This window comes from Dendrobates tinctorius, unplaced genomic scaffold, assembly GCF_039654945.1.
Source record: "Dendrobates tinctorius isolate UK_male_01 unplaced genomic scaffold, ASM3965494v1 ptg000250l, whole genome shotgun sequence".
In the NCBI taxonomy this organism is placed as follows: Eukaryota; Metazoa; Chordata; class Amphibia; order Anura; family Dendrobatidae; genus Dendrobates; species Dendrobates tinctorius.
Genome location: NW_027361917.1, coordinates 2,371,469 through 2,397,866, shown reverse-complemented (window position 1 = coordinate 2,397,866; position 26,398 = coordinate 2,371,469). Strand labels below are relative to the sequence as shown.

Genomic DNA, 26,398 nt, shown 5'->3' with positions numbered 1-26,398 from the left:
TATAATCAAAATAACTATATGATTTCATTCCTATTGGCATTAGAGAGTTTGCCTATACACCCTGACAGCAATCCACGCCTGCCTACCGTGTCCTGCTGACAGTGTACGCTATGTGATTATGGGGAATAAAATGCAATTGTCAATTTATTGTTAGATTTACAAGAATAGCAAAAATTAAAGGTTATCCAGAATTGTAAATCTATGGGGAGTACAAGTGTTTATTAAACTGAGCACGATGGCTGAGTAGTCCTCGTACAGTGACCCAACATGGAGGGTTTGGAATAAAATGCTTTAATAATACTGCCGTAGCCATAGAGTGTAGAGAGGCACCACTGATGACCGCTTGATGTAAGGCCTTGGTGTATCCAATTCTACTGTAACAAAACTTACTCACATAAACATTTGTTTATTTCTATCAGATTATTTTCTCGTTCGCCTTATTGGGGGACACAGACCATGGGTGTATGCTGCTGACACTATGCACAAAAAAAGTTAGCTCCTCCTCCGCAGTATACACCCCACCAACTGGCAGGAATTTCCTCAGTTTAGCTTGGTGTCAGTAGGAGGTGGACACGGGTCTTTTATTAGACCCATATCTACCTCGGTGTGCGTCGTTCCCTTTCAGGTTCCGGAGGGATACAGTGTGATCAGTCACAACTGTACTCCCACACAGAGACTGAGTGCGGCATGTACTGCCACCCCGTATCCTCATAGCTCTCCGCAGCAGGACCAGGAGCTTTGCACAGGTGCGTGCCAGCTATACGGATGGTCCTTGCCCCCCCGCCTCCCACCCACTCGCCTACCAGAGCCTGTCGGTCGGACGAGGCGCGGGCACGGGGGAAAATAGACTCAGACAGCGTTGGATTTACAAGGTACCTTTATTGAAGACACCACGGGAGGATTCTTCGGAGCGGCACAGGGCAGTGCCGCAGGGTCCTCAGCTGCCTGCGTCTCCCGGCAGCCGCCGCACTTTCTGTTGCGCCACATGCCAGGCCCCGGCTGCGGTGTGGGCCTTGTCCCCCCCGCCCTCATTCTTATGCGGGCGTATCCTGAGGGTTTTTTTCGGGCGGCGGTTTCTTCTTGGGTGGCCGTAGCAGCGCTGCAGGACTTCCGCGCCGCTCTGCGCTGACAGGCGGCCGCCGATACTAATTTAGTCCCCGGCTTCATTTCGGGCCTACTTGGCCGTCGCGGCCACGCCCCCCGCCCTCTGTTATAGGCGTGCTGCTCTCCCGCCTGTTCTAGGACCACCCACCCTCCTAGTCTGTAGCAGGGCAGCGGGCGGTCTTCTCTTCGGGTCCGACTAGACGCTTTCAAAGAGGGAAGCACCTCGGCGTGCTCTATCCATTTTCAAAAGAGCTCACTGACAACTAGTCGGCTCCCCCCTCTGTAGACGCTCCCGTGTCCAGACTATCTTAACAACACGGTCCTCCTGATTTCAGGTGTGGCGTCGCTAAAGGATTCTAATGACAGAATTATAGAATCCCTAGCAAAGTCAGTATTCGAAGCGGCGGCGCTAAGCCCAGCCTTCGCTTCATCTTGGGTAGCAAAGGCCATAGCTACTTGGGCGGAGGATCTCCGCAAGGGCATCCTAGATAAAGCCCAACCGGAGCAATTGGACGAACTGGCTAACCAGATATCCCATGCAGGGGATTATCTGCTCTCTACCTCCTTGGATGCCGCGTCTTGCGCGGCTCAGGCGTCCAGCAATGTGATGACAATCCGGCGTACAATTTGGCTCAAGGCTTGGCAGGCGGATTTGTCTTTCAAAAGTCTCTTACCAATCTGCCTTTTCAGGGAGCGCGTCTCTTTGGATCCCAGCTGGACCAGATTATTAGGGACACCACTGGAGGCACAAGTTCCCTCCTCCCTCAGTCCAAGCCTCCTAGGCCTCCGCTAAGGCGTCAGTTTCGGCCCTTTCGGTCTACCAACAGAGGCTGCAGGCACGCCAGGATAGAAAGAAGGTCTCCAGACCCACTCCCTCCTGGTGATCTCACTCATCCCAGGGCAGATCCTCCAGGTCCAGATCTGGTCGGTCCACCTCAGCATGACTATCAAGGAAGTCCCGAGGGTCCTTCCCAACTGGGCGGTCGACTCCTTTTCTACAGAGACGTCTGGCTTGCCTCAGTAGAGGACGCTTGGGTCAGGGAAGTTGTATCCCCAGGATACAAGATAGTTTGTTTCTCATCCCCGGGATCGTTTCTTCAAGTCCCTCCAAAAGACCCTGCCTTAGTCTGGGTTTCTTTGCATCCATCACCGCTCTCCTCAGTTCCGGGGTGATTTTGCCCGCTCCTGAATCAGAACGTTTCACAGGGTTTTATTCAAACCTGTTTGTAGTGCCGAAAAAAAGATGGTTCAGTTCGTCCCATCCTGGATCTCAAGTTACTTAACAAGAGGGTCCGATTGCGTCATTTCAGGATGGAGTCTCATCGGTCGGTAATCGCTTCCATGGAGGTGCAGGAGTTCATGTGTTCAATAGACATTCAAGATGCTATCTACATGTTCCCATCTTTCCCGGGCATCAGAGATTCCTGCGTTTTGCGATTCACCAGGACCACTACCAGCTCGTTGCACTGTTGTTCGGTCTCGCCACCGCACCAAGAGTTTTTGCAAAGATCATGGCGGCGTTGATGGCCTTGTTGAGGATCAGAGGTCTCGTTCTTTTTCTGTACCTTGACGACATTCTGATCAAAGCTCCGTCTTTTCACCAGGCACGCCAAAATCTTACCATCGTCCTCGACACCCTGTCCAATTTTGGGTGGCTCGTCAACAAAAAGAAGTCCTGCCTTGGTCTGACACAACGTCTGGTGTTTCTGGGCCTATTGTTCGACACTCGTCGATCGAGGGGTTTTCTCCCAGAGGAGAAGATAGTTTCTCTGCAGCGAGATGTACAATCGCTGCAGACCACACGACTTTCATCTCTCCGGACAACCATGAAAGTTCTAGGAAGGATGGTGGCGTCGACAGAAGTGATTCCCTTTGCTCAATTTCACTCCAGACCCCTCCAACAGGCCATCCTATCTTGGTGGCACAGGTCTGTTCCTTCCCTGGATCGTCCAATTCGCCTTTCACACCAGGTCAGGCAGTCCCTCATTTGGTGGCGGACGTCACCTCTCATTGCCCTAGGATGGTCATTCCTTCTCATTCACTGGCAGATTGTGACAACGGATGCCAGCCTCCTCGGCTGGGGGGGCAGTATTTCGCAATCACACTGTACAGGGTCGGTGGTCGACTAGAGACAGCTCTGCCGATCAACGTCGTCGAGATACGGGCGATCTATCTGTCTCTCGTTCACTGGGAGAGACTTCTCAGGGGCCTGCCAATCCGTATTCAGACAGACTGCCACAGCGGTGGCAGATATCGACCACCAGGGGGGGACACGGAGTGCCTCAGCCCTAGTGGATGTGTCCAAAATTTTTCACGCGGCAGAAGTTTCAGTTCCAACAATATCCGCGGTGCACATTCCCGGCATGGACAACTGGGCCGCCGATTTTCTCAGCCGCTGGGGTCCCGCGGCGGGAGAGTGGTCATTAAATCCGGATGTATTTCATCAGCTTTGTTGTTGTTGGGGGAACTCCGGACGTTGACCTGCTGGCGTCTCGCCTTAACAGAAAAGTCCCACAGTTTGTATCCAGGGCTCGAGATCCTCTCGCCATGGGCGCCGACGCTCTGACCATTCCTTGGTCTTAGTTCGAGCTCCCCTTCCTGTTCCCTCCCCTTCCCCTTCTGACCAAGCTGTTGAAGAAAATCAAAGCAGAAGGAAGTCCAGTCATCCTCATCGCCCCGAATTGGCCCAGAAGGTCTTGGTTCGCGGACATCGTCAACCTTCTCGCGGACGCCTCCTGGAAGCTTCCAGACAGGGCAGAGCTGCTGTCTCAGGGCCCGATTTGCCGCCTCAATTCTCGGCCGCTCAATTTGACGGTGTGACTATTGAGACCAAGGTTTTGAAACGATCAGGTTTTTCTGATCGGGTTTTTCATACCATGATCCGGGCCAGAAAGCCTATTTCACTTTGTGTGAGGCCAATAACATTCCGCCCATGTTATTGTCTCCCCCTTCTGTCCTGGCGTTTCTTCAGGCAGGCCTTGATGCGGGCCTTGCCCTCAGCTCTTTAAAAGGTCAAGTCTCGGCGCTATCCATCTTGTTCCAGAAGACATTGGCCTCCCGTCCTCAGGTCAAGACCTTCAGGGAGTGGCTCATGCGGCTCCTCCTACCGTGCGCCCGTACATCCATTGGATCTTAATCTGGTTCTCGAGGTTCGGCACGGTCCTCCCTTTGAACCTCTCAGGGAAGTTTCCCTATCTCTCCTTTCATGGAAAGTAGCCTTCCTAGTAGCCGTCACCTCCATCCAACGCGTGTCGGAATTGGCGGCCATTTCTTGTCGTTCCCCTTTCTTGGTGCTCCACCAGGACAAGGTAATTCTACGGGCTCCGCCTTCTTTCCTTCCTAAGGTGGTGTCCACTTTCCACCTGAATGAGGATATTGTTCTCCCGTCCTCTTGTCCGGGTCCAACTCACCCTCTGGAGCGCTCCTTGAACAAGCTGGACTTGGTCAGGGCAATGAAGGTCTACCTAGCTAGAACGACTCGTTTGAGGAAGTCAGACTCTCCTCTCTTTTCATCATTCCAGATGGGGCGCGGAAAGGTCAGCCGGCCTCCAAAGCTACTATTGCTCGCTGGATCCGGTCGGCAATTTTGGAGGCCTACCGGATCAAGCATCGAGTGGCCCCTCCGGGAATTAGAGCTCACTCTACCCGTGCAGTGGGTGCCTCCTGGGCGGTGCGCCACAGAGCTTACGCGCTGCAACTTGCAGCCTGGTCATCTGTTCACACGTTTGTGACATTCTACAAGGTCCACACCTACGCTTCGGCGGAGGCCAGCCTAGGTAGAAGGATCCTGCAGGCAGCGGTGGTGAGTTCACTGGCCTGATGGAAGTTTGTTTCCCACCCCAGGGACTGCTTTGGGACGTCCCATGGTCTGTGTCCCCCAATAAGGCGAACGAGAAAACTGGATTTTTGGGTTGCTTACCGTAAAATCTGTTTCTCGGGAGCCTTCATTGGGGGACACAGCACCCTCCCATGTTCTACAACTCCTGTTCTTATGTTGTTGGTTATGTACAGTTGAGTTGTCTGTTCTGTTTCAATCTATTCTGTTACTTCTCCTACTGCTTTCTCACTAACTGAGGAAATTCCTGCCGGTTGGTGGGGTGTATACTGCGGAGGAGGAGCTAACCTTTTTTTGTGCATAGTGTCAGCCTCCTAGTGGCAGCAGCATACACCCATGGTCTCTGTGTCCCCCAATGAAGGCTCCGAGAAACAGATGTTACGGTAAGCAACCCAAAAATCCTGTTTTTAACAGTTTTAACTTACAAAATTGAGACAAGGCACACACAGTTTTAACATACAGATTTGAGACATACCTTTTATACACAACCCCCCCCCCCCATTATCAAATTATAACTAACTAGATTATGGCCCGATGCTATTGCATCGGGAGGATGCGATAGCATCACACCTCTTGCCATGTTAACCCTCAACACACACACTCCTCAACACACACTCCTCTCACCTTTCACCATCTCCACTCACTCTTTCACTCCACATACGACCCCTTCTCTCACTCAGTCTCTCATACTCACGCCGTCATCGCCGCTGCTCCACGATCCCCGACATCTTCTTCCGCCGGCGCCATCCTGGATCCAGACGTTGTCCACGCCGGCGACATGTTCTTGCGGCGACGCCATCTTGAGTATCGTGAAATCCCGCGATAGTCAAGATAGCGTCGCCGGAAGAACATGTCGCCGGCGTGGATGACGTCGGGATCCAAAATGGCGTCGGCGAAATCTCGCGAGTTTTCGCCGACGCCATTTTGGATCCCGACGTCGTCCTCGCCGGCGACATGTTCTTGCGGCGACGCCATCTTGACTATCGCGGGATTTCGCCGATCCAAAATGGCGTCGCCGCAAGAACATGTCGCCGGCGTGGACGACATCGGGATCCAAAATGGCGTCGGCGTAATCTCGCGAGATTTCGAGTTCGGATTTAGAGTTAGGGGATTCGTGTGTGAGGCGACAGCGTTTATAAGCCTTAATCTTCTCAAGGCGATGGTGTTTTTCCTCAGGAGTCTCATTAGCACGGCGTTGTTTTTGTCGTAGTGCTAAAGCTGCTTTCCTTTCACTGGCATTGGCATACTTTTTGTTATGACTCATGTTGGCACAGGTAAAGGAGTCTATTTGGCAGTTATCTGGCAGTGAAGAAGGCGTCCTGGAGTATTGTAGAGTAAACAGATACTAATTGACCCTGTAATTGCCCAGCAGTAGTTATGAAGTGGTAGTAGCAAATTGGCCCTGTAGTTAGACACCGGCAGAGGAGCAAGGCAGCAGTAGTTATGGCGGTAGAGGCAAATTGGCCCTGTAATTAGACACCGGCAGAGGAGCAAGGCAGCAGTAGTTATGGCGGTAGAGGCAAATTGGCCCTGTAATTAGACACCGGCAGAGGAGCAAGGCAGCAGTAGTTATGGCGGTAGAGGCAAATTGGCCCTGTAATTAGACACAGGCAGTGAACAGTCAGAGGAGCAAGGCAGCAGTACTTATGGCGGTAGAGGCAAATTGGCCCTGTAATTAGACACCGGCAGAGGAGCAAGGCAGCAGTAGTTATGGCGGTATTGGCAAATTGGCCCTGTAATTAGACACCGGCAGAGGAGCAAGGCAGCAGTAGTTATGGCGGTAGAGGCAAATTGGCCCTGTAAATTAGACACCGGCAGAGGAGCAAGGCAGCAGTAGTTATGGCGGTATTGGCAAATTGGCCCTGTAATTAGACACCAGCAGAGGAGCAATGCAGCAGTAGTTATGGCGGTAGAGGCAAATTGATCCTGTAATTAGACACCAGCAGAGGAGCAATGCAGCAGTAGTTATGGCGGTAGAGGCAAATTGATCCTGTAATTAGACACCGGCAGAGGAGCAAGGCAGCAGTAGTTATGGCGGTAGAGGCAAATTGGCCCTGTAAATTAGACACCGGCAGAGGAGCAAGGCAGCAGTAGTTATGGCGGTAGAGGCAAATTAGCCCTGTAATTAGACACCGGCAGAGGAGCAAGGCAGCAGTAGTTATGGCGGTAGAGGCAAATTAGCCCTGTAATTAGACACCGGCAGAGGAGCAAGGCAGCAGTAGTTATCGCGGTAGAGGCAAATTGGCCTTGTAATTAGACACCGGCAGTAAACAGTCAGATTCTCGCGAGATTTCGCCGACGTCGTTAACACCTCTTGCCATGTTAACCCTCAACACACCACACCGCCTCAACACACACTCCTCTCACCTTTCACCTCCACTCATGTCCACTCACTCTTTCACTCCACATACGTTCCTTTCTCTCACTCCGTTTCTCATACTCACACCGTCATCGTCGCTGCCCCGACATCTTCCTCCGCCGCCGCGATCCAGGATCCAGACGTTCTCCAGGCCGCCGACATGTTCTTGCGAGATTACGCCGACGCAATTTTGGATCCCGATGTCGCCCACGCCAGCGACATATTCTTGCGGGACGCCATCTTGGATGTCGTGAAGTCCCGCGATATTCAAGATGGCGTCGCTGCAACAACATGTCGCTGGCATGGACGACATCGGGATCCAAAATGGCGTCGGCGTAATCTCGCGAGATTTCGCCGACGCCATCTTTTTGGATCCCGATGTCGTCCACGCCAGCGACATATTGTTGCGGCGACGCCATCTTGAATCTCGCGGGATTTCACGACATCCAAGATGGCGTCCCGCAAGAACATGTCGGCGGCCTGGAGAACGTCTGGATCCTGGATCGCGGCGGCGGAGGAAGATGTCGGGGCAGCGACGATGACGGTGTGAGTATGAGAAACGGAGTGAGAGAAAGGAACGTATGTGGCGTGAAAGAGTGAGTGGAGGTGAAAGGTGAGAGGAGTGTGTGTTGAGGCGGTGTGGTGTGTTGAGGGTTAACATGTGCGTGTGTGTGTGGTGACGTCACCGGTTACAACTGGACGGAAGTTGTTACAACCGGAAGCTGGTTAGGGCATTTATTATTATAGATATAACCGTAGGTCCCTTAGAATGTGACCTGTAAATGTATAGTAGAAAAAAGGGAGAAACCCACAAAAAGCAAACAAACAATTTTTAAGGGGGACAATATGAAACAGATAAGACTTGTACAGCATAGAACAATGAACAGTCAGGCACATAGTACAAAATGAGCAATAGACATATTCATGAAACCTATTCATAAAGCAAGAGATCATATGGAACCAAGAGGGAGTAAGGGGAACCATAATTAACGAAGCATAGGGAACAGATTCTCCAGCAACAAAATTGGGATGGCAAACCCGGAGTGTTAAGCCAGGGGCTCCAGATTTTATCAAATTTTCCGATGGCTTTTCTTTTAATATACACTCCTTTTTCCTGCCTTACAGAACTATTGACTCTATTAATAAACTCCTCCACCTTCGGGAGTGCAGATTGCTCCCAGTGCAAGGCAATAGTTTTCTGTGCTATATATAGAATTCTAGCCATACCGATCGCCAGCGGGTCTTCCACAGAAACATCCGTCTCACATATACATTAGTATTTACATTGAATTTAATGGGAAAAGTGTATGTCAAATGGGTATGAGTCTGTCTGGTTTTTTTTCCTGCAACCTGTACAATAGTGTCTGCTGCACTTGTACATTTTTACGTTTTCATTTTTTTTGCGGATAGCAATACGTCTCATACATTTTACACGCTTTCTTTTTTCAGGTGGCTACTTGCCTCCCGAAGAGGTGAAAGAGCGGTTTGACAGTAATTGTATCACTCCTGTAAGTATTAGAGGACAGCAAGATATGCGCTGTGTTATTATGTTAGTAACATGGATGCTTTTTCTTACTATAGGGTACAGAGTTCATGGACAACTTGGCAAAGTGTCTTCGTTACTATATTGCAGATCGTTTAAATAATGACCCCGGCTGGAAAAACCTTACTGTAAGTCAATTTGTAAATGCTGCGGAATATGTTGGCGCTATATAAATAATATTATTATTTTGGGTTGTGTTTTGTTTTTTGGTTTTTTTTTGTGTGTGTAGGAAAAGTCTTTTTTTCTTATCTTTAAAACCTAGAGCATTATTTGATTTTTTTAAAGTTTTATGGGAAAATGGTTATAGAGCTGTTAGGTGTTTTATGATTTTGCCAATGAAATTTTTTTTATTTTGTCTGCAAATCAATTCATTTTGTTGAGTAGAGCGTCCCTTGTAATACTCGCGAAGAATGATGCCGACCCTGCAATCTACTTACCTCTGCGAGCTTAGGGCATTTATCTCCCTTGCAGACATCTGCTTTCCTGGACAAAAACAGCTGACTGCTGGTGTTTCAGAAGTGATCAGCTCATCTGGCTAAATTAACAAAAATTTTAACCGTTTTAAGTACATCCATAGTGGATGTTTTTGCAATGGAGAATTCGCATCAAATTATGAAGACTTTGCTTCAGAAATTCTCTTTTTAAGTTTTTACAAGTTTTGTCTGCACCTTGTGGATGACATTTTATAAAATTTTATTGAAAACACTCGTAGTCTAATACGCCGAATTTCCTGCACATCTGCTCTATATAGAGTTATATACTGAAAGATTTGTGTGGATCAATGCAATTTCTTTCTTTATTTTCTACAAAAGAAAGTAGTTGTCTCATGTTTTGAATTGGTAAAGTCAGGGCTGTGGAGTCGAAGTCGTGGAGTCGGAGTCGGTGCTCATTTTGGTGGAGTCTGAGTCGGTATAAAATGGACCGACTCCGACTCCTAAAATATATAATAAATTGGGTACAGTAATTCAATGCAGGATGTGCTGAATATTTTTTCATAGGAGTTTGGGAAAGTTATGAAATGTCCTATAAATGGCTGTTATATTCCTGATCTAAGGCTACATTCACACACAGCGTTTTTCCTGTATTTTTTGAGGATACGTTTTTCAGCTGCAAAAGCTGATCATCTTTTTAAAAAACTGCATCACCTGAAAGGTTTTTGAGCTCATAGATAATGTTTTCAATAGCAAAAGCAGATTAGAAATCTGCTCTATCTATCCATTTATCCATATCTGTCTATCCATATCGTATCTGTACCAAAAAGAATGAAAACCGGGTAGTACACCAATATATTCTGTTCTATCTAAATATCTTGATTATTGGATCATAAAAATGATTAAATGTCTGAGGTTCACATTGTACTACAATAAATTTTTCACTTAAATATAAGCAATATGTGTGGGAGTCGGAGTCGTGGAGTCGGAGTCGGTGTAAGGGAAATTGAGGAGTCGGAGTCGCAGGTTTGGCTTACCGACTCCACAGCCCTGGGTAAAGTTGCAAAGTTCTTGTAAAAACAAGCAACTTTACTATTTACCTCATATCGAATATCCTATTGTTTCCCAAGAACAGGAATTTTTAATTTGGTTGTGTACAGCTTCTTGTCTAGGGTAGAGGTGGCCAGTCTCATAGCCGAGGAGCTTGCTTGCAAACCTTGCACCTCTGCACCTTGTGGATGACATTTTATAAAATTTTATTGAAAACACTCGTAGTCTAATACGCCGAATTTCCTGCACATCTGCTCTATATAGAGTTATATACTGAAAGATTTGTGTGGATCAATGCAATTTCTTTCTTTATTTTCTACAAAAGAAAGTAGTTGTCTCATTTTTTGAATTGGTAAAGTTGCAAAGTTCTTGTAAAAACAAGCAACTTTACTATTTACCTCATATCGAATATCCTATTGTTTCCCAAGAACAGGAATTTTTAATTTGGTTGTGTACAGCTTCTTGTCTAGGGTAGAGGTGGCCAGTCTCATAGCCGAGGAGCTTGCTTGCAAACGTTTTTTTATACAACTTTTAGAAGCTCTGCTTTGAAGCTGATCGGATCTGGCTATCGGGCTAGCTTCAGTATCCCTGCACTTCTCCAATGCCGCAGAGGTAAAGCGGCTCTGGTAGCAGCATGAGAGAGCGCACAGTTCAAACCAGCAGTGCAACCATGGCGCTGGCCCCAAATGGTCCATCTTTAATACCCTGGGAAAAAGCGAGTCAGGGGAGCCTTGCGCTCCTGAAGATATGAACATGAGACAACCCCTTTAAATAGAAAGCCTTTACATCCAGGCACAACTAAAACTACAATCACACATTGCTCTCCATTTTTACTACCTTGTAAAAAAGTTTCTCTGTGACTCTTCCGTTTTTTGCATCTTTTGTTTCCTTTCATATTTTTGTTTTTTTTTTAAACTAAAACTTTAAACTATATATATTTTTTATTCATTGACTCTTGGCAAAGGATGAAACTAAAATGGAAAACACAAGCAAAAAGTAATTTTGCTATTTTTCCTTTTTTTATAATTTTTATTGAAAGATTTTTGTTTCACAGAATATAGACTTGAAAAAGTAAAAAAATAAAATACACAAACAGATGAAACAGATATTAGATATTCAGTAAATTACGATAATCAAACTTCTATCAATATCAATCTGAAAAGGAGGGAGAAACATACAAGACTTATAATAAAGGGGAAGGTGTAAGTGTATAGGTATTGGGAAATGGAGAGGATATTTAATTTCTTTAATGGATCGCTGTAGATATTGATAGCGGAATCTGATCTGCAAAACTGATCAAAACAGGACACACTCGTAGTCTCGATGATCGGAAACTCGAATACGTTTTTAAAAGGATTGTCCTATGCACAATGGGATTGTGAATGCAGCCAATGGTGCATGCACTGCACACCTTTCTAAACCCATCGATAAATCGGCCCAAAACTGGTACTGACTTGGTGCTGTAGAGAAGGACCGGCTCTCCTAACAATACTGCCCATCATTCAATAAGAATCCAGGCCTGAAAATAGAAGTAGTTATCTAAACCCTTCCCAAATTATACTTAGCTAGTGATATCCAGCTTTCCTGGGTTCCAAATACCTCACTCAGCTTTACTTGGATGAGAAGTAAGCGTCCTGCAGCCTGGTGAGAATGAAGAATCATGCGGAAATATAGCAATCCCGACCACTTATCTGATCACTGTCTTGCCATATGCCATATATGCTATATAATTTTTAAGACTGATTCCTTCATGGTCTTACATACTCTTCCCACAAGTTTGTCTGCTATAGTTTTCCATGTTTTATCTTTGAAGGTCATTTTGTCAGATGCAAGTGCACCCGGAGAAGGTGAACATAAAATTATGGACTACATCAGACGACAAAGAGGTATACTGTGCTGAATTGTTAAATCACTTATTGCTGTGGTGTCTTCATAGATAACCAACTTTATTTTCTCTTTGTACTGAACAGCTCAGCCCCATCATGACCCGAACACTCATCATTGCTTATGTGGCGCTGACGGTAAGCACTAGATTGTGCCTTTCCGTATAATGTGGAGATTAACGCGATTCCATTTTGCAGTTTTTGCTTGTTTTATTATTAATTTATGCTTTCCGTGCAGTTTATAGGTCAGATTCTGAGATGCATTGATGGAGTGTCTTCCTAATCTGTGCAAAACATAGTTCTAGAATAAATGGGGGCAGTTTTAGCTGATGAACAGTAAATGGATTAATGTTTACCTGAAATGACTTTGATGATGTGTCTGTTATCAGGCTAAATTGTAACCTGAAAACCACAGAACAGAGGAAAAAATCCTCCAATATTTGAGAAAAAAACAAAAACAGGCAGAGATGCTTACCTGTATATACAGGCCTCAATACAAAGGCACTATCAGGGTGCAGCGGACCCAAGTAAAATGGCAACTGCACAGGTGCAATAATACCTAATGAAACAGCCAGTCTACAATCGGATTGGCCGTGTTGCAGTGCATGTTAGAGTAGGACTGGCAAGTGTAAGGAACTTTGACGTTAGTTTGCCAGCTTATGTATTATGGCCATAATATTAACCAATACCTTACATATATTGATATGTTTTTGTGCACTTTTTATCTTTTCAGGGTGCAGTTGGGCCCAAATGGTTCTGTAAACTGTGGCCTATGTTCACAAGGGATGCATTATAGTTAGCACTGGGCAGCCCCCCTATATGGTTTTACTAAGAGGCTGTGAACCATATGCTCTGCATTCCCAGTGTGAACATTGCCACATACGGATTATATTTTTTTGCACTGGTGTGCCACATGGCCAATCCCTGATTGTAGGCTGGCTGTTTCACTAGGTATTATTGCACCTGTGCAGTTGCCATTTTACTTGGGTCCGCTGCACCTTGATAGTGCATTTGTATTGAGGCCTGTCTATACAAGTAAGCATCTCTGCCTAAATTGTAACCGATTATCCTGCACCTTAATCAGAACTTTGAGAAGGAGTTTGGTATTTCTCAGTAGCCTGCTTTTGAACATGGTGACATCCCTTTAAAAGCTTTATCTGGGACTCCATGGGATAAGCTACCAATAATCTAGTTGAGAATATATTATTATTACAGAGGTCATTGAACGTCTCATGTTCTACATGATCCATGTAGCTGTTATATAGTATATATCTAAGTATTAAAGTTATTGCCCCCTTTCAGAATTTGGTTTTCATTGCAAATTAGTTTCTTGTATGTAAAAAAAACAAAAACCAAAACCCTGATTTTACTTGCCATCCTCAAATCCAGAGCAGAGTCTGTTTTTCAACAAACTGAGCCAATAGGCAAAAGTTTTCTGAAAAGGAATCCCTTCTTTTAACAGCATTTCAAGCAGGATGGCTGCCCACATGAACATATCCAGAAAGTAAAAAAGTGTAATCAGAAAATAACCTATTTAAAATAATAGTATAGGATTTTAAATGGTAAAAATATAGGCGATGATGTTCCTTTTAAGTGGCATCCATATGCCCCTCTTTGCTTTTATATTGTTTAGCAAAGTCAAAAGCACAAAATAAAAACTTGGGTGTTATGACTTGGGGGGGGAAAAAACTCTGCCTTTTATCTTTTTATTTTTAGCTGACCTTATCATGCTTGGACTGGCTACTCATGAGCCCAACTTTACCATCATCAGAGAAGAGTTTAAGCCAAACCAACCAAAACCATGTGCGTTATGTAGTCAGTTCGGTCATGAGCTAAAAGAGTGCCAAGGAGTAGCCCGTGAGAAAAAAGGAGAGGTAAAGCCTTATACCGTCATCTTGCGTTTCTTACTGGAACCTAAAGTAATTGTTTTTTTTTTTTTTCTCTACTTCCCGTTAGCATGATGAGTTTGCCGATCGTCCCCCTGGCTGTGAGCAGGAGTTTATCTTTATCCGTCTTAATGTGTTACGTGAGGTATGTACCTTGAAGGATGTTAATTTTCATTTACACTTTAATTTATATTGAATATAGTCACTAATTTTTGTTTTTAGGAAAGTGCGTTTATATTGAAATGTATAGTGCTTATTAAACCTCAGTGTGGTAACCTGTTTTTCAGTATCTGGAAAGAGAACTGGTCATGTCAAACTTGCCTTTCAAATATGACTTTGAGAGAAGTGTCGACGATTGGGTCTTTATGTGCTTTTTTGTTGGCAATGACTTTTTACCACATCTGCCGTCACTGGAGATCAGGTAAATTTTTGTAAGGCAGGTGGTGTAATAAAATTTACATTTAAGGTTATAAATTTGGGTAATTTGTATAATTTTTTTTTTTTACTTAGGGAAGGTGCAATTGACCGACTAGTGAAAATATACAAGGATGTTGTACAAAGGACTGGGGTGAGTAGTTTTCATTTTTGTTCCATGCATATTCGGCATATAAGGTTGTTTTCTCCATATAGGTAGGCATCTAAACAAAATATAGATCATAGTAGTGTCTTCCATTATGGAACTGTATTTGTGTAAGGCTTCATGCAAATGTTGTGGTTTTTTTCCCTTTAAAAAAGGGCATTTTTTTTTTTTTTTTTTTTTTAAGTCTGTGTGCTGTATTCAGTTTACATCCATTTTTGTTCCGTGTCCAATTTTGCCAGCAGTGTGGTACTTGTTTTTCTTGTATGCAAAGCAAAATGTGTCCTTTTACTATTTTGCACTTTCTAATCATTAAATGGGCTGTCCAGGATTGGTGTACAAGTCTGCAGTCACTCTGTGATTCTAGATTTGTGTATTTGAGTATTCTACGGTGCCGGTAGCAGACGGTCATGGGACCGCATGCATAAAATCCTATACTTGCGGCCACTCGCCTGCCCACTCCCAGTGCCGGCACTTGAGAATCCTGACAGTGCATATAACGTGACTGCAGAATTGAACCTCAAGCCTGGACAACCCTTTGATCAGAAAGCGAACAGCATTCGGATGCCGTCCCTGTGCGATCTGTCTTTTTTTTTTTTTTACGGACCCTTTCAATTGAATGAGGCTAGTTTCACACTAGCGCTTTTAAGCGCAGCGACGGCCTGCGCACGGCCGCCGCTAAGCTCCGCCCCCTGCCGCGCCTCCGCCGGTAGCTCCGGCGCATGACGCTGCATGCGTCCTGCGTCCCCTATCTTTATCACTGGGGGCGCAGGCCGTGCGCAGTATGCGTTTGGCGGCGCATGTGCCTTTTTGACGGTGCGCCGAGCGCAACCAAACTACAGCAGGTTGCGTTTGGCGCAGGTCGGCGCACCGTCAAAAGGACGCATGCGCCTCCAAACGCATACTGCGCACGGCCTGCGCCCCCAGTGATAGATAGGGGACGCATGCAGCGTCATGCGCCGGTAGGCGGAGCTACCGGCGGAGGCGCGGCAGGGGGCGGAGCTTAGCGGCGGCCGTGCGCAGGCCGTCACTGCGCTCAAAAGCGCTAGTGTGAAACTAGCCTGAGAGGCACAAATCAGATAAACAGACATCTCTTTTGTTTTTTTGTTTTTCTCAAATTTGTGAGCATGTCCATAGACTATAGTGGGTATGTGTTCAATTTGTGAAAAACATGGATTGAACATGGATGTGAAACACAAACTTCTGAGTGAGGCTGAGGGTGGCTTGTTAATAAGGAAAATGTGTCAGTACATTTTAGATTATTACTAGTGATGAGTGAATGTGCTCGGACAAGGTGTTATCCAGCATGCTAGGGGGGCTATCGGAGTGTCATCGGCATGCTTCAGTAATATTTTAAAGTCCCACTGCTGCATGTCTCTCAGTTCTTAGACAGCCGCAACACATGTAGGGATTGCCTAACAAACAGGCAATCCTCGCATGTGTAACAGCCGCGGGACTCTAACATTAGTTGAGCACGATGAAGACTTTCAGGTAATAAACACCTTATCCGAGCACGTTCACTCACTAATCATTATTTGTTCAATAGTTATTTAGGCTACAGATGAATGATTGTTTGGTCTCAGTGATTGCTAAGCAGCTGCCTAAATAAATTCAGATGTGAACTTAGCAGCAAGTGTCACATCCAGATCTTCTATGTCTGGAAGTGCTTCTGATTTTACTAAAAACCCGGTGACCATCAGGGTCCAAGTGCTCAGACTTGTATGACCTATCTTGAGGATAATAGATCAATGAAGGTGTGCTCTCCAGCACTACATGGAAGATGGCCAGGTCCGTACTTGCAGCCCATTAACTGCCTTCTCTTCTCTGCTTACAGGGCTACCTTACTGAAAGTGGGTTTGTGAACTTGGAGAGAGTGCAGATGATCATGTTGGCTGTTGGGGAAGTTGAAGATAGTATTTTCAAGAAACGTAAAGAGGATGATGTATGTTTTAATTTCTGTTTTTGAGTGGTTTTTTTCCCCTCACATTTATACTTTTTATTAATTTTTTTTTAAAAATTCTGTTCTAGGAAAGCTTTAAGAGGAGACAAAAGGAAAAGAAAAAGCGAATGAAGGTGAGCAGTGTATTTTAACCTTGCTTTCCATATTTCATGCTGTAATGATTGGTTCATAGAGTGACGGGAATTACTGTATGTAAGTGACCTTGTCCAGCTCTGGGGCCTTAAATCGGACCACTTGCTACTGAATCACTTCACGCACCACCACTCTGTTCATAGTGCAAATGAAAACGTTAGCTGCTTACCGCTGCCTTCACATTGTCATGGGAACGTGATGTTAATAGGGGTTGTCCTTGTTAAAGAAAAGAGATGTGATCTGTCTCTTCATCTGCCGCCTGATCCGTCCAAGCTGTTACACTACATGGAGCCCGGGAAGGCACAGATCATGTTTAAAGAGTACCTAATCCTTTATAACTTTTTATTTGAGTGCCCTTTTAATTGCAAGCAGATTAGTGGAGGTCTGGTTCCTGGGACTCTTTTTTCCCCCCCCCCACCAATCTTTCAAACCTACTTATGCTTTCTATTAAATTGTACTCCGCTCTCTGTGCTCGGGCTGGCCTTGTGCTCAATGCTCGGGGTGAGTTCTGTGTGATTGCTGTGGTACCGATATTTAAGAAAGGTAGGAAGGTGAATCCAGGTTACTACCGTCACGTAAGCCTGACATCAGTAGTTTGCAAAGTTTTTGAGGGCATCATAAGTGATGAGCTGCAGAGATACATTGCAGAGAAGAATATAATAACGGACCAGCATGGATTCATGAAGAATGAGTTGTGTCTAACTAACATGTGTTTCTATGAGGAGGTGAGTGCAAATCTGGATGTTGGTAATGAGGCTGATGTGATTTATCTGAACTTTGCAAAGGTATTTGATACAGTTCCACATAGTAGCATTATACTGAAGCTACAGATGCAAGGACTTGGGTAAACTATTTGTAAATGGGTAAGGAATTGGCTAAACTACAGGAAACAGTTGTCTTAAATGCCACATTCTCCAAATGGGGTATAGTCAGGAGTGGGGACCGCAGGACCGATTCTCTCTTACCTCTTTATTAAAAGGAATCTGTCATCCTTTTTTTCGACTATGAGCTGCCGCCACTGACATCAGGGGCTTATCTACAGCATTATGTAATGCTGTAGATAAGTCCCCGATGTAACCTGAAATATAAGAAAAAAGAGTTAGATTATACTCACCACGGCATTCAGTCTGGTCTGATGGGTGTCGCTGTCCGGCGCCTCCCATCTTCATACGATGCCGTCCTCTTCTTTCCTTCCCGTCGCGCCTCCTGCGCAGGCGCACTGCTCTGCTCTGTTGAGGACAAGACCAGAGTCCTGCAGTGCGCAAGGGGCCGGGAGAGGTCCGGCACATGCACACTGCAGTATTCTCCTCTGCCCTCAACAGGGCAGAGCAGTGCGCCTTAGCCACGACAGGAAGGAAGGAAGAGAACGTCACCATTAGAAGATGGGAGGCGCCGGACCGCCCCCCGGTGAGTGTAATCTCTTTTCTTATCTTTCAAACTACATCTGGGGCATTACAGAATGCTGTAGATAAGCCCCTGATCTCAGTGGCGGCAGCTCATAGTCGAAAAAAAGGGTGACAGATTCCATTTAATGACCTTGTGGATGGGATTGAGAGTAAAGTGTCCGTTTGGTGTCATCGGTAAAGCCTATGTAGGATTTTAAAATCTGACCTTGACATTACAATATTGCAAAACGATCTGAATAAGATGTCTGAATGGGCAAACACTTGGCAAATGAGATTTAATGTACATACAATGGGTACGAAAAGTTTTCAGACCCCTTTAAATTTTTCTCTGTTTCATTGTATCCATTTGGTAACTTCAAAAAAGTTAATTTTTTTTCTCATTAATGTACTCTGCACCCCATCTTGACTGAAAAAAAAACAAATATAGAAATTTCTCTATCGCTTCATTGGGGGACACAGAGACCATGGGTGTACGCTGCTGCCACTAGGAGGCTGACACTATGCACAAAAAAAGGTTAGCTCCTCCGCAGTGTACACCCCACCGACCGGCAGGAGATTCCTCAGTTTAGCTTAGTGTCAGTAGGAGGTGGACACGGGTCTTTCATTAGACCCTTATCTACCTCGATGTGCGTCGTTCCTTTTCAGGTTCCGGAGGGATACAGTGTGAAGAGTCACAGCTGTACTCCCACAAAGAGACTGAGTACGGCGTGTACTGCCACCCCGTATCCTCATAGGTCTCCACAGCAGGACCAAGAGCTCAGCACGGATGCGTGCCAGTGATCCAGATGGTCTTCGCTCTCCATCTCTCACCCACTCGCCCACCAGAGCCTGTCGGTTTGGATGAGACACGGACACTACAAAAGACAGACAGCGTGGGATAATGAGGTACCTTTATTGAATGCCAGACGGAGGTAAGTATGGGGGCCGAGTCGCGTCCTCCTCATCCCTAGATGGGCATCTCGGCGGCTCCAATATTATTCAAAGCGGCCTCTGTGGCCGCCGCAATTACTCCTGGCCCTGGCGTCAGTAGGGGCCTTGCCCGGCGTTTTTCCCCCCGCCTTCAGTCCTTGGCGCAGCAGATAGCAGCGGCGCTCTGCAGAACGGTTGCCGCGGCAGCGCTGCGGGACCCCCGCGCCGCCCCGCGCTGACAGGCGGCCGCCGCTTTTAATTTAGGCCCCTGCTTCATTTCGGGCCGCCTTCTGCGTCGCGGCCACGCCCCCCCGCCCCTTTCTTCTAAGCGGGCTTCTCTCCCGCCTGTTCTAGGCCCGCCCACCGCTCTCCTTGATCCTAGCCTGTTGTTGGCCAGCGGGCGGTGCCTTCCTTCAGCTTCGGCGGCTAGCTCCGCCCTTCTTCCCTTGAAAGCGCACGTTCCTCCTGCTCCTCTCAGGCGGCCGCCATCTTCGCAGCCTGTCAGCCGGACTCCGCTCTCCGCTGCCCTACATCTTCAGACATGTCGTGTGGCACGTTTTCTAAGGACACTGGACCGTGAGTAGCTCTGCATCTGCAGACTCACGCCCTCCCCCCAACCTTCCGTGCAGTTCTTCAGGGTCCTTATTTCCTTCTTCATTATGCCTAACTCTAAGGCGGAGCGTGGCCGTCCGCCGGTCCCCACGGGTTCTTTAGTCCAGTTCTTCGCATGCTCCTCTGGCAATCGCAAACTCCCCTCAGCAATCCCATTCAGCAAGACCCCGTCCAGGAGTCATCTATTGCGCCACGTGGAAGCGAACCCCCCATTCCTGGTTGGGCCTCGTCTCTTTCACAATCTGTGGCAGACCTCACCAGAGCGTCTCAGTCCCTAGTAGCCGTCCACTTCTGCAGGGTCCAGCAGGTCACATGATGCTCCATCTGAGCCAGCCAGCAGAAGCCGCAAAAGGCCCAGACAGGACCTCCGGCCGGGTTCCCTTTCTGGCCTCACATCCCCACATAGTCCTTCCCAGCAGTCGATCTCCCGTGCCGCCTCACCCGAGCCAGGTGAAGCGCTCTCGGATGTGTCATCCGAAGTGATCTTAGAGCTGGATTCGGACCAGGACGCGGACATGAAGGTTACGGTACAGAACCTTATTGCGGCGATTAACCACACCTTCGCATTCTCAGACTCCCCTGCGAAATCCTCAGAACAGGAGGTTTCGTTCAGACGGGCAGAAACACCTTCCAGTGTCTTCGCCTCCCACTCTGAGTTTGGCAAGATCCTTATCAGGGAAAGAGAAAATCCGACCAGGCGCTTTCAAAGAGGGAAGCGCCTCGGCGTGCTGTACCCGTTTGCCAAGGAGCTCACCGACAACTGGTCCGCTTCCCCCTCGGTAGATGCACCCGTGTCCAGACTTTCTAACAACACGGTCCTCCCGATTTCAGGTGTGGCGTCACTAAAGGATTCTAATGATAGAATTATAGAATCTTTAGCAAAGTCAACATTCGAAGCGGCTGCAGCAGTACTAAGCCCAGCATTCGCTTCATCTTGAGTAGCGAAGGCCATAGCCACTTGTGCAGAGGATCTCCGCAAGGGCATCCTAGATAAAGCCCAACCAGAGCAATTGACCGAACTGGCCAACCAGATATCTCATGCAGGGGATTATCTGCTTTCTGCCTCCTTGGATGCCGCGTCTTGCGCAGATCACGCGTCAAGCAACGTGGTAGCGATCCGACGTACAATTTGGCTCAAGGCTTGGCAGGCGGATTTGTCTTCAAAAAAGTCCCTTACCAATCTGCCTTTTCAGGGAGCGCGTTTCTTCGGATCCCAGCTGGACCAGATTATTAAGGACGTCACTGGAGGCACGAGTTCCCTCCTCCCTCAGTCCAAGCCTCGCAGACCTCCGCTAAGACGTCTGTTTCGGTCCTTTTGGACTTTCCACCACTTCAATGCGGCAGACATCTTCTCTAACCAACAGAGACCGCAGGCACGCCAGAATAGAAAAACTGTGTCCTTCAGACCCACTCCCTCCTGGTGATCTCACAACTCCCAGGGCAGATCCTCCAGATCCAGATCTGGACGGTCCACATCAGCATGACTATCAACGAACTCCTGAGGGTCCTTCCCAATTAGGAGGTCGACTCCTTTTCTTCAGAGACGTCTGGCTGGCCTCAGTAGAGGACGCTTGGGTCGGGGAGGTTTTATCATCAGGATACAAGATAGAGTTCGTTTCTCGTCCCCGGGATCGTTTCTTCGAGTCCCGACCTCCAAAAGATCCCGCCTTAGTTCCGGGGTCCTTCGCGTCCATCGCCTCTCTCCTCAGTTCCGGAGTGATTGTGCCCATTCCCGAATCAGAACGTTTCACGGGGTCTTATTCAAACCTGTTCGTGGTGCCGAAAAAAGGCGGTACAGTTCGCCCCAGCTTGGACCTCAAGTTACTCAACAAGAGAGTCCGACTGCGTCATTTCCGAATGGAGTCTCTTCGGTCGGTAATCGCTCCCATGGACACTCAGGAGTTCATGTGTTCAATAGACATCCAAGATGCCTATCTACACGTTCCCATATTCTCCGGCCATCAGAAATTCCTGCGTTTCGCCAGGAACATTACCAGTTTGTTGCACTGCCGTTCGGTCTCGCCACCGTTCCCAGAGTGTTTACAAAGATCATGGCGGCGTTGATGGCCTTGTTGAGAATCAGAGGTCTCGTTCTTTTTCCGTACCTCAACGACATTCTGATCAAAGCTCCGTCCTTTCATCAAGCTCACCAAAGTCTTACCTGTCCAATTTCGGGTGGCTCATCAACAAAATGAAGTCCTGTCTTGTTCCGACACAACGTCTTGTGTTTCTGGGTCTATTGTTCGACACTCGTCGATCGAGGGTTTTTCTCCCACAAGAAAAGATTTGCTCCCTGCAGCGGGATGTACGATCGCTACAGATCTTACGACTTCCATCTCTCCGAACAACAATGAAAGTCCTGGGAAAGATGGTGGCGGCGACAGGGGCGGTTCCCTTTGCCCAATTTCACACCAGACCTCTCCAACACGCCATCCTGTCTCGGTGGAACAGGTCTGTTCTTTTTCTGGACCGCCCAGTTCGTCTTTCATACCGGGTCAAGCAGTCCCTCAATTGGTGGCTGACGTCTCCTATAATGTCCCTAGGACGGTCTTTTCTCCCCATTCACTGGCAGATTGTGACGACGGATGCCAGCCTCCTCTGCTGGGGAGCAGTGTTCCGCGATCACACTGTTCAGGGTCGATGTCGACGCAGGCGTCAACCCTGCCGATCAACGTTCTCGAGATACGAGCGATTTATCTGTCTCTCGTTCACTGGGAGAGACTTCTCAGGGGCCTTCCTACCCGGATTCAGACAGACATGCCACAGCGGTGGCATATGTCAACCGCCGGGGGGGCACGGAGTGTCTCAGCCCTGGCAGAGGTGTCCAAGATTTTTCATTGGGCAGAGGTTTCAGTCCCGGCAATATCCGCGGTGCACATTCCCGGCGTGGACAACTGGGCCGCCGATTTTCTCAGCCGCGAGCGTCTTGGCGGCGGGAGAGTGGTCCCTACATCCGGAGGTATTTCTTCAGCTTTGCCGTCGTTGGGGAACCCCGGACGTAGATCTGCTAGCTTCTCGCCTCAACAGTAAAGTCCCACAGTTTGTATCCAGGGCTTGAGATCCCCTCGCAGTGGGCGTCGACGCTCTGGCCATTCGAGCTCCCCTACCTGTTCCCTCCCCTGCCTCTTCCCAGGCTGTTGAAGAAAATCAAGGCAAAAGGGATTCCAGTCATCCTCATGGCCCGAATTGGCCCAGAAGGTCTTGGTTCGCGGACGTCGTCAGCCCTCTCGTGGACGCCCCCTGGAAGCTTCCAGACAGGGCAGATCTGCTGTCTCAGGGTCCGATTTGCCACCGCAATTCTCGGCCTCTCAATTTAACGGCATGGCTGTTGAGACCGAGGTTTTGAAACGATCAGGTTTTTCGGATCGAGTTATTCAGACCATGATCCGGGCCAGAAAGCCATCGTCTTCCAAAATTTATTACCGTACTTGGAAGGCCTATTTCACTTGGTGCGAGGCTAACGACATTCCGCCCATGCATTTTTTCGCTCCCTTCTGTCCTGGCATTTCTTCAGGCAGGGCTTGATGCAGGCCTTGCCCTCGGCTCTTTAAAAGGTCAAGTTTCGGCGCTGTCCGTTTTATTTCAGAAGACGTTGGCCTCCCGTCCTCAGGTCAAAATCTTCCTTCAAGGTGTGGCTCATGCGGCTTCTCCGTACCGAGCGCCCGTAGAGCCTTGGGATCTTAATTTGGTTCTTGAGGTTCTGCAAGGTCCTCCCTTTGAACCTCTCAGGGAAGTTTCCCTATCTCTCCTTTCATGGAAAGTAGCCTTCCTAGTAGCCATCACCTCCATCCGGCGCGTGTCGGAATTGGCGGCCCTCTCTTGCCGCTCTCCTTTCTTGGTACTCCACCAGGACAAGGTAGTTCTGCGATCTCCGCCCTCTTTCCGTCCTATGGTGGTGTCCACTTTCCACCTGAATGAGGACATTGTTCTCCCGTCCTTTTGTCCGGGTCCAGCTCACCCTCGGGAGCGGTCCTTGAACAGGCTGGACTTGGTCAGGGCGATGAAGGTCTACCTAGCTAGGACGACTCCTTTGCGGAAGACAGACTCTCTCTTCATCATTCCAGAGGGGGCGCGGAAAGGTCAGCCGGCCTCCACAGCTACTATTGCTCGCTGGATCAGATCGGCAATTTTGGAGGCCTACCGGGTCAAACATCGATTGGCCCGTCCGGGAATTAGAGCCCACTCTACCCGGGCAATGGGTGCCTCCTGGGCGGTGCGCCACAGAGCTTCCGCGCTGCAGCTTTGCTTTCTACAAAGTCCACACCTACGCTTCGGCAGATGCCAGCCTAGGTAGAAAGATTCTGCAGGCAGCGGTGGTGAGTCCGCTGGCCTGATGGAAGTTTGTTCTCCCTCCCCAGGGACTGCTTTGGGACGTCCCATGGTCTCTGTGTCCCCCAATGAAGCGATAGAGAAAACAGGATTTTTGGGTTGCTTACCGTAAAATCTGTTTCTCGGAGCCTTCATTGGGGGACACAGCACCCTCCCATGTTCTACAACTCCTGTTCTTATGTTTTGTTAGTTATCTACAGTTGAGTTGTCTGTTCTGTTTTTCAATCTATTCTGTTACTTCTCCTACTGCTTTCTCACTAACTGAGGAATCTCCTGCCGGTCGGTGGGGTGTACACTGCGGAGGAGGAGCTAACCTTTTTTTTGTGCATAGTGTCAGCCTCCTAGTGGCAGCAGCGTACACCCATGGTCTCTGTGTCCCCCAATGAAGGCTCCGAGAAACAGATTTTACGGTAAGCAACCCAAAAATCCTGTTTTTTGCAAATTTATTAAAGAAAACTGAAATATCACATGGTCATAAGTATTCAGACCCTTTGCTCAGACACTCATATTTAAGTCACATGCTGTCCATTTTCTTGTGATCCTCCTTGAGATGGTTCTTCTGCTTCATTGGACTTGATTTGTAAAGGCACACACCTGTCTATGTAAGAGCTCACAGTGCATTTCAGACCAAATGAGAATCATGAGGTCAAATGAACTGGCCAAGGAGTTCAGAGACAGAATTGTGGCAAGGCACACATCTGGCCAAGGTTACAAAAGAATTTCTGCAGTACTCAAGGTTCCTAAGAGCACAGTAGGCTCCATAATCCTTAAATGGAAGAAGTTTGGAACCACCAGAAGTCTTCCTAAACCTGGCCGTCCAGCCAAACTAAGCAATCGTGGGCGAAGAGCCTTGTTGAGAGAGAGGTAAAGAAGAACCCCAAGATCACTGTGGCTTTGTTCCACAGATGCAGTAGGGAGATGGGAGAAAGTTCCACAAAGTCAACTATCACTGCAGCCCTCAACCAGTTGGGCTTTTATGGCAGAGTGGCCCGACGGAAGCCTCTCCTCCGTGCAAGACATATTAAAGCCCGCTTAGAGTTTGCTAAAGAAACACATGAAGGACTCCCAGACTATGGGAAATAAGATTCTCTGGTCTGATGAGACGAAGATAAAACTTTTTGGTGATAATTTTAAGCGGTATTGTGGCGAAAACCAGGCACTGCTCATCACCTGCCCAATAGAATCCCAACAGTGAAACGTGGTGGCAGCATCATGCTAGGGAGGTGTTTTTCAGCTGCAGGGACAGGACGTCTTGTTGCAATTAAAGGAAACCTGAATGCGGACAAGTAGAGATATCCTGGATGAAAACCTCTTCGGGAGTGCTCTGGACCTTAGACTTGGCTGAAGGTTCACCTTCCAACAAGACAATGACCCTAAGCACATAGCTAAAATAACAAAAGAGTGGCTTCAGAACAACTCTGTGACTATTCTTGACTGGCCCAGCCAGAGCCTTGACTTAACACAATTGAGCATCTCTGGAGAGACTTGAAAATGGCTGTCCACCAACGTTCACCATCCAACCTGATGGAACTGGAGAGGATCTGCAAGGAAGAATGGAAGAGGATTCCCAAATCCAGGTGTGAAAAACTTGTTGCATCATTCCAAAGAAGACTCATGGCTATACTAGCTCAAAAAGGGTGCTTCTACTCAATACTGAGCAAAGGGTCTGAATACTTATGACTATGTGATATTTCAGTTTTTCTTTTTTAATAAATTTGCAAAAATATCTACTTTTCTGTTTTGTTTTTTTTTGTTTTGTTTTTTTTCAGTCAAGATGGGGTGCAGAGTGTACATTAATGAGAGAGACTTTTTTGAATTTACCAAATGGCTGCAATGAAATAAAGAGTGAAAATTTAAAGGGGTCTGAATATTTTCCATATCCACTGTAAATGTAGAGCAATGCACCTAGAATTGAGTAATCCTATTGCTGCATATAGATTACATGGGTTTATACTCGGGACTATAGATCAGGAGAAGGATTTGGGTATTCTGGTTACAAGTAAGCTGAGCAGTAGTACTCAATGTCAAGCAGCAGCCCCAAAAGCAAATCCCTCGATCCCATCATATTGTTAGCCCTCTATTAACCCGTTAATGACCAAGCCACTTTGTAGGTTATTAACCAGGCCTTAATTTTGAAATCTGACCGCTGTCACTTCATGTGGTTATAACTCTGGAACGCTTCAACGGAACCCACTGATTCTGAGATTGTTTTCGTGACATATTTTACTTTATGGTAGTGGTAAAATTTCCTCAATTTCTTGTCTATTTATTTTAGGAACCACCTCCCATTTGAAGTTACTTTGGGGGCCTATGTGACAGAAAATACCCAAAAGTGACAACATTCTAAAAATTGCACTTCTTAAGGTGTTCAAAGCCACATTC

At 47.3% G+C, this 26,398-nt stretch overlaps 1 protein-coding gene across 1 annotated transcript in view; it reads left to right on the top strand.

Annotated features, from left to right (window-relative positions):
* Nucleotides 1–26,398, top strand: part of XRN2 (5'-3' exoribonuclease 2) — a 140,420-nt gene that overhangs the window by 45,584 nt on the left and 68,438 nt on the right. Inside the window, exons 5-14 of the mRNA XM_073557405.1 lie at nucleotides 8,748–8,806; nucleotides 8,880–8,969; nucleotides 12,136–12,208; nucleotides 12,293–12,343; nucleotides 13,922–14,079; nucleotides 14,162–14,236; nucleotides 14,379–14,512; nucleotides 14,602–14,659; nucleotides 16,503–16,610; nucleotides 16,697–16,741. Coding sequence (XP_073413506.1) covers nucleotides 8,748–8,806; nucleotides 8,880–8,969; nucleotides 12,136–12,208; nucleotides 12,293–12,343; nucleotides 13,922–14,079; nucleotides 14,162–14,236; nucleotides 14,379–14,512; nucleotides 14,602–14,659; nucleotides 16,503–16,610; nucleotides 16,697–16,741 — 851 coding nt within the window. The remainder of the gene's footprint in view (nucleotides 1–8,747; nucleotides 8,807–8,879; nucleotides 8,970–12,135; nucleotides 12,209–12,292; nucleotides 12,344–13,921; nucleotides 14,080–14,161; nucleotides 14,237–14,378; nucleotides 14,513–14,601; nucleotides 14,660–16,502; nucleotides 16,611–16,696; nucleotides 16,742–26,398) is intronic.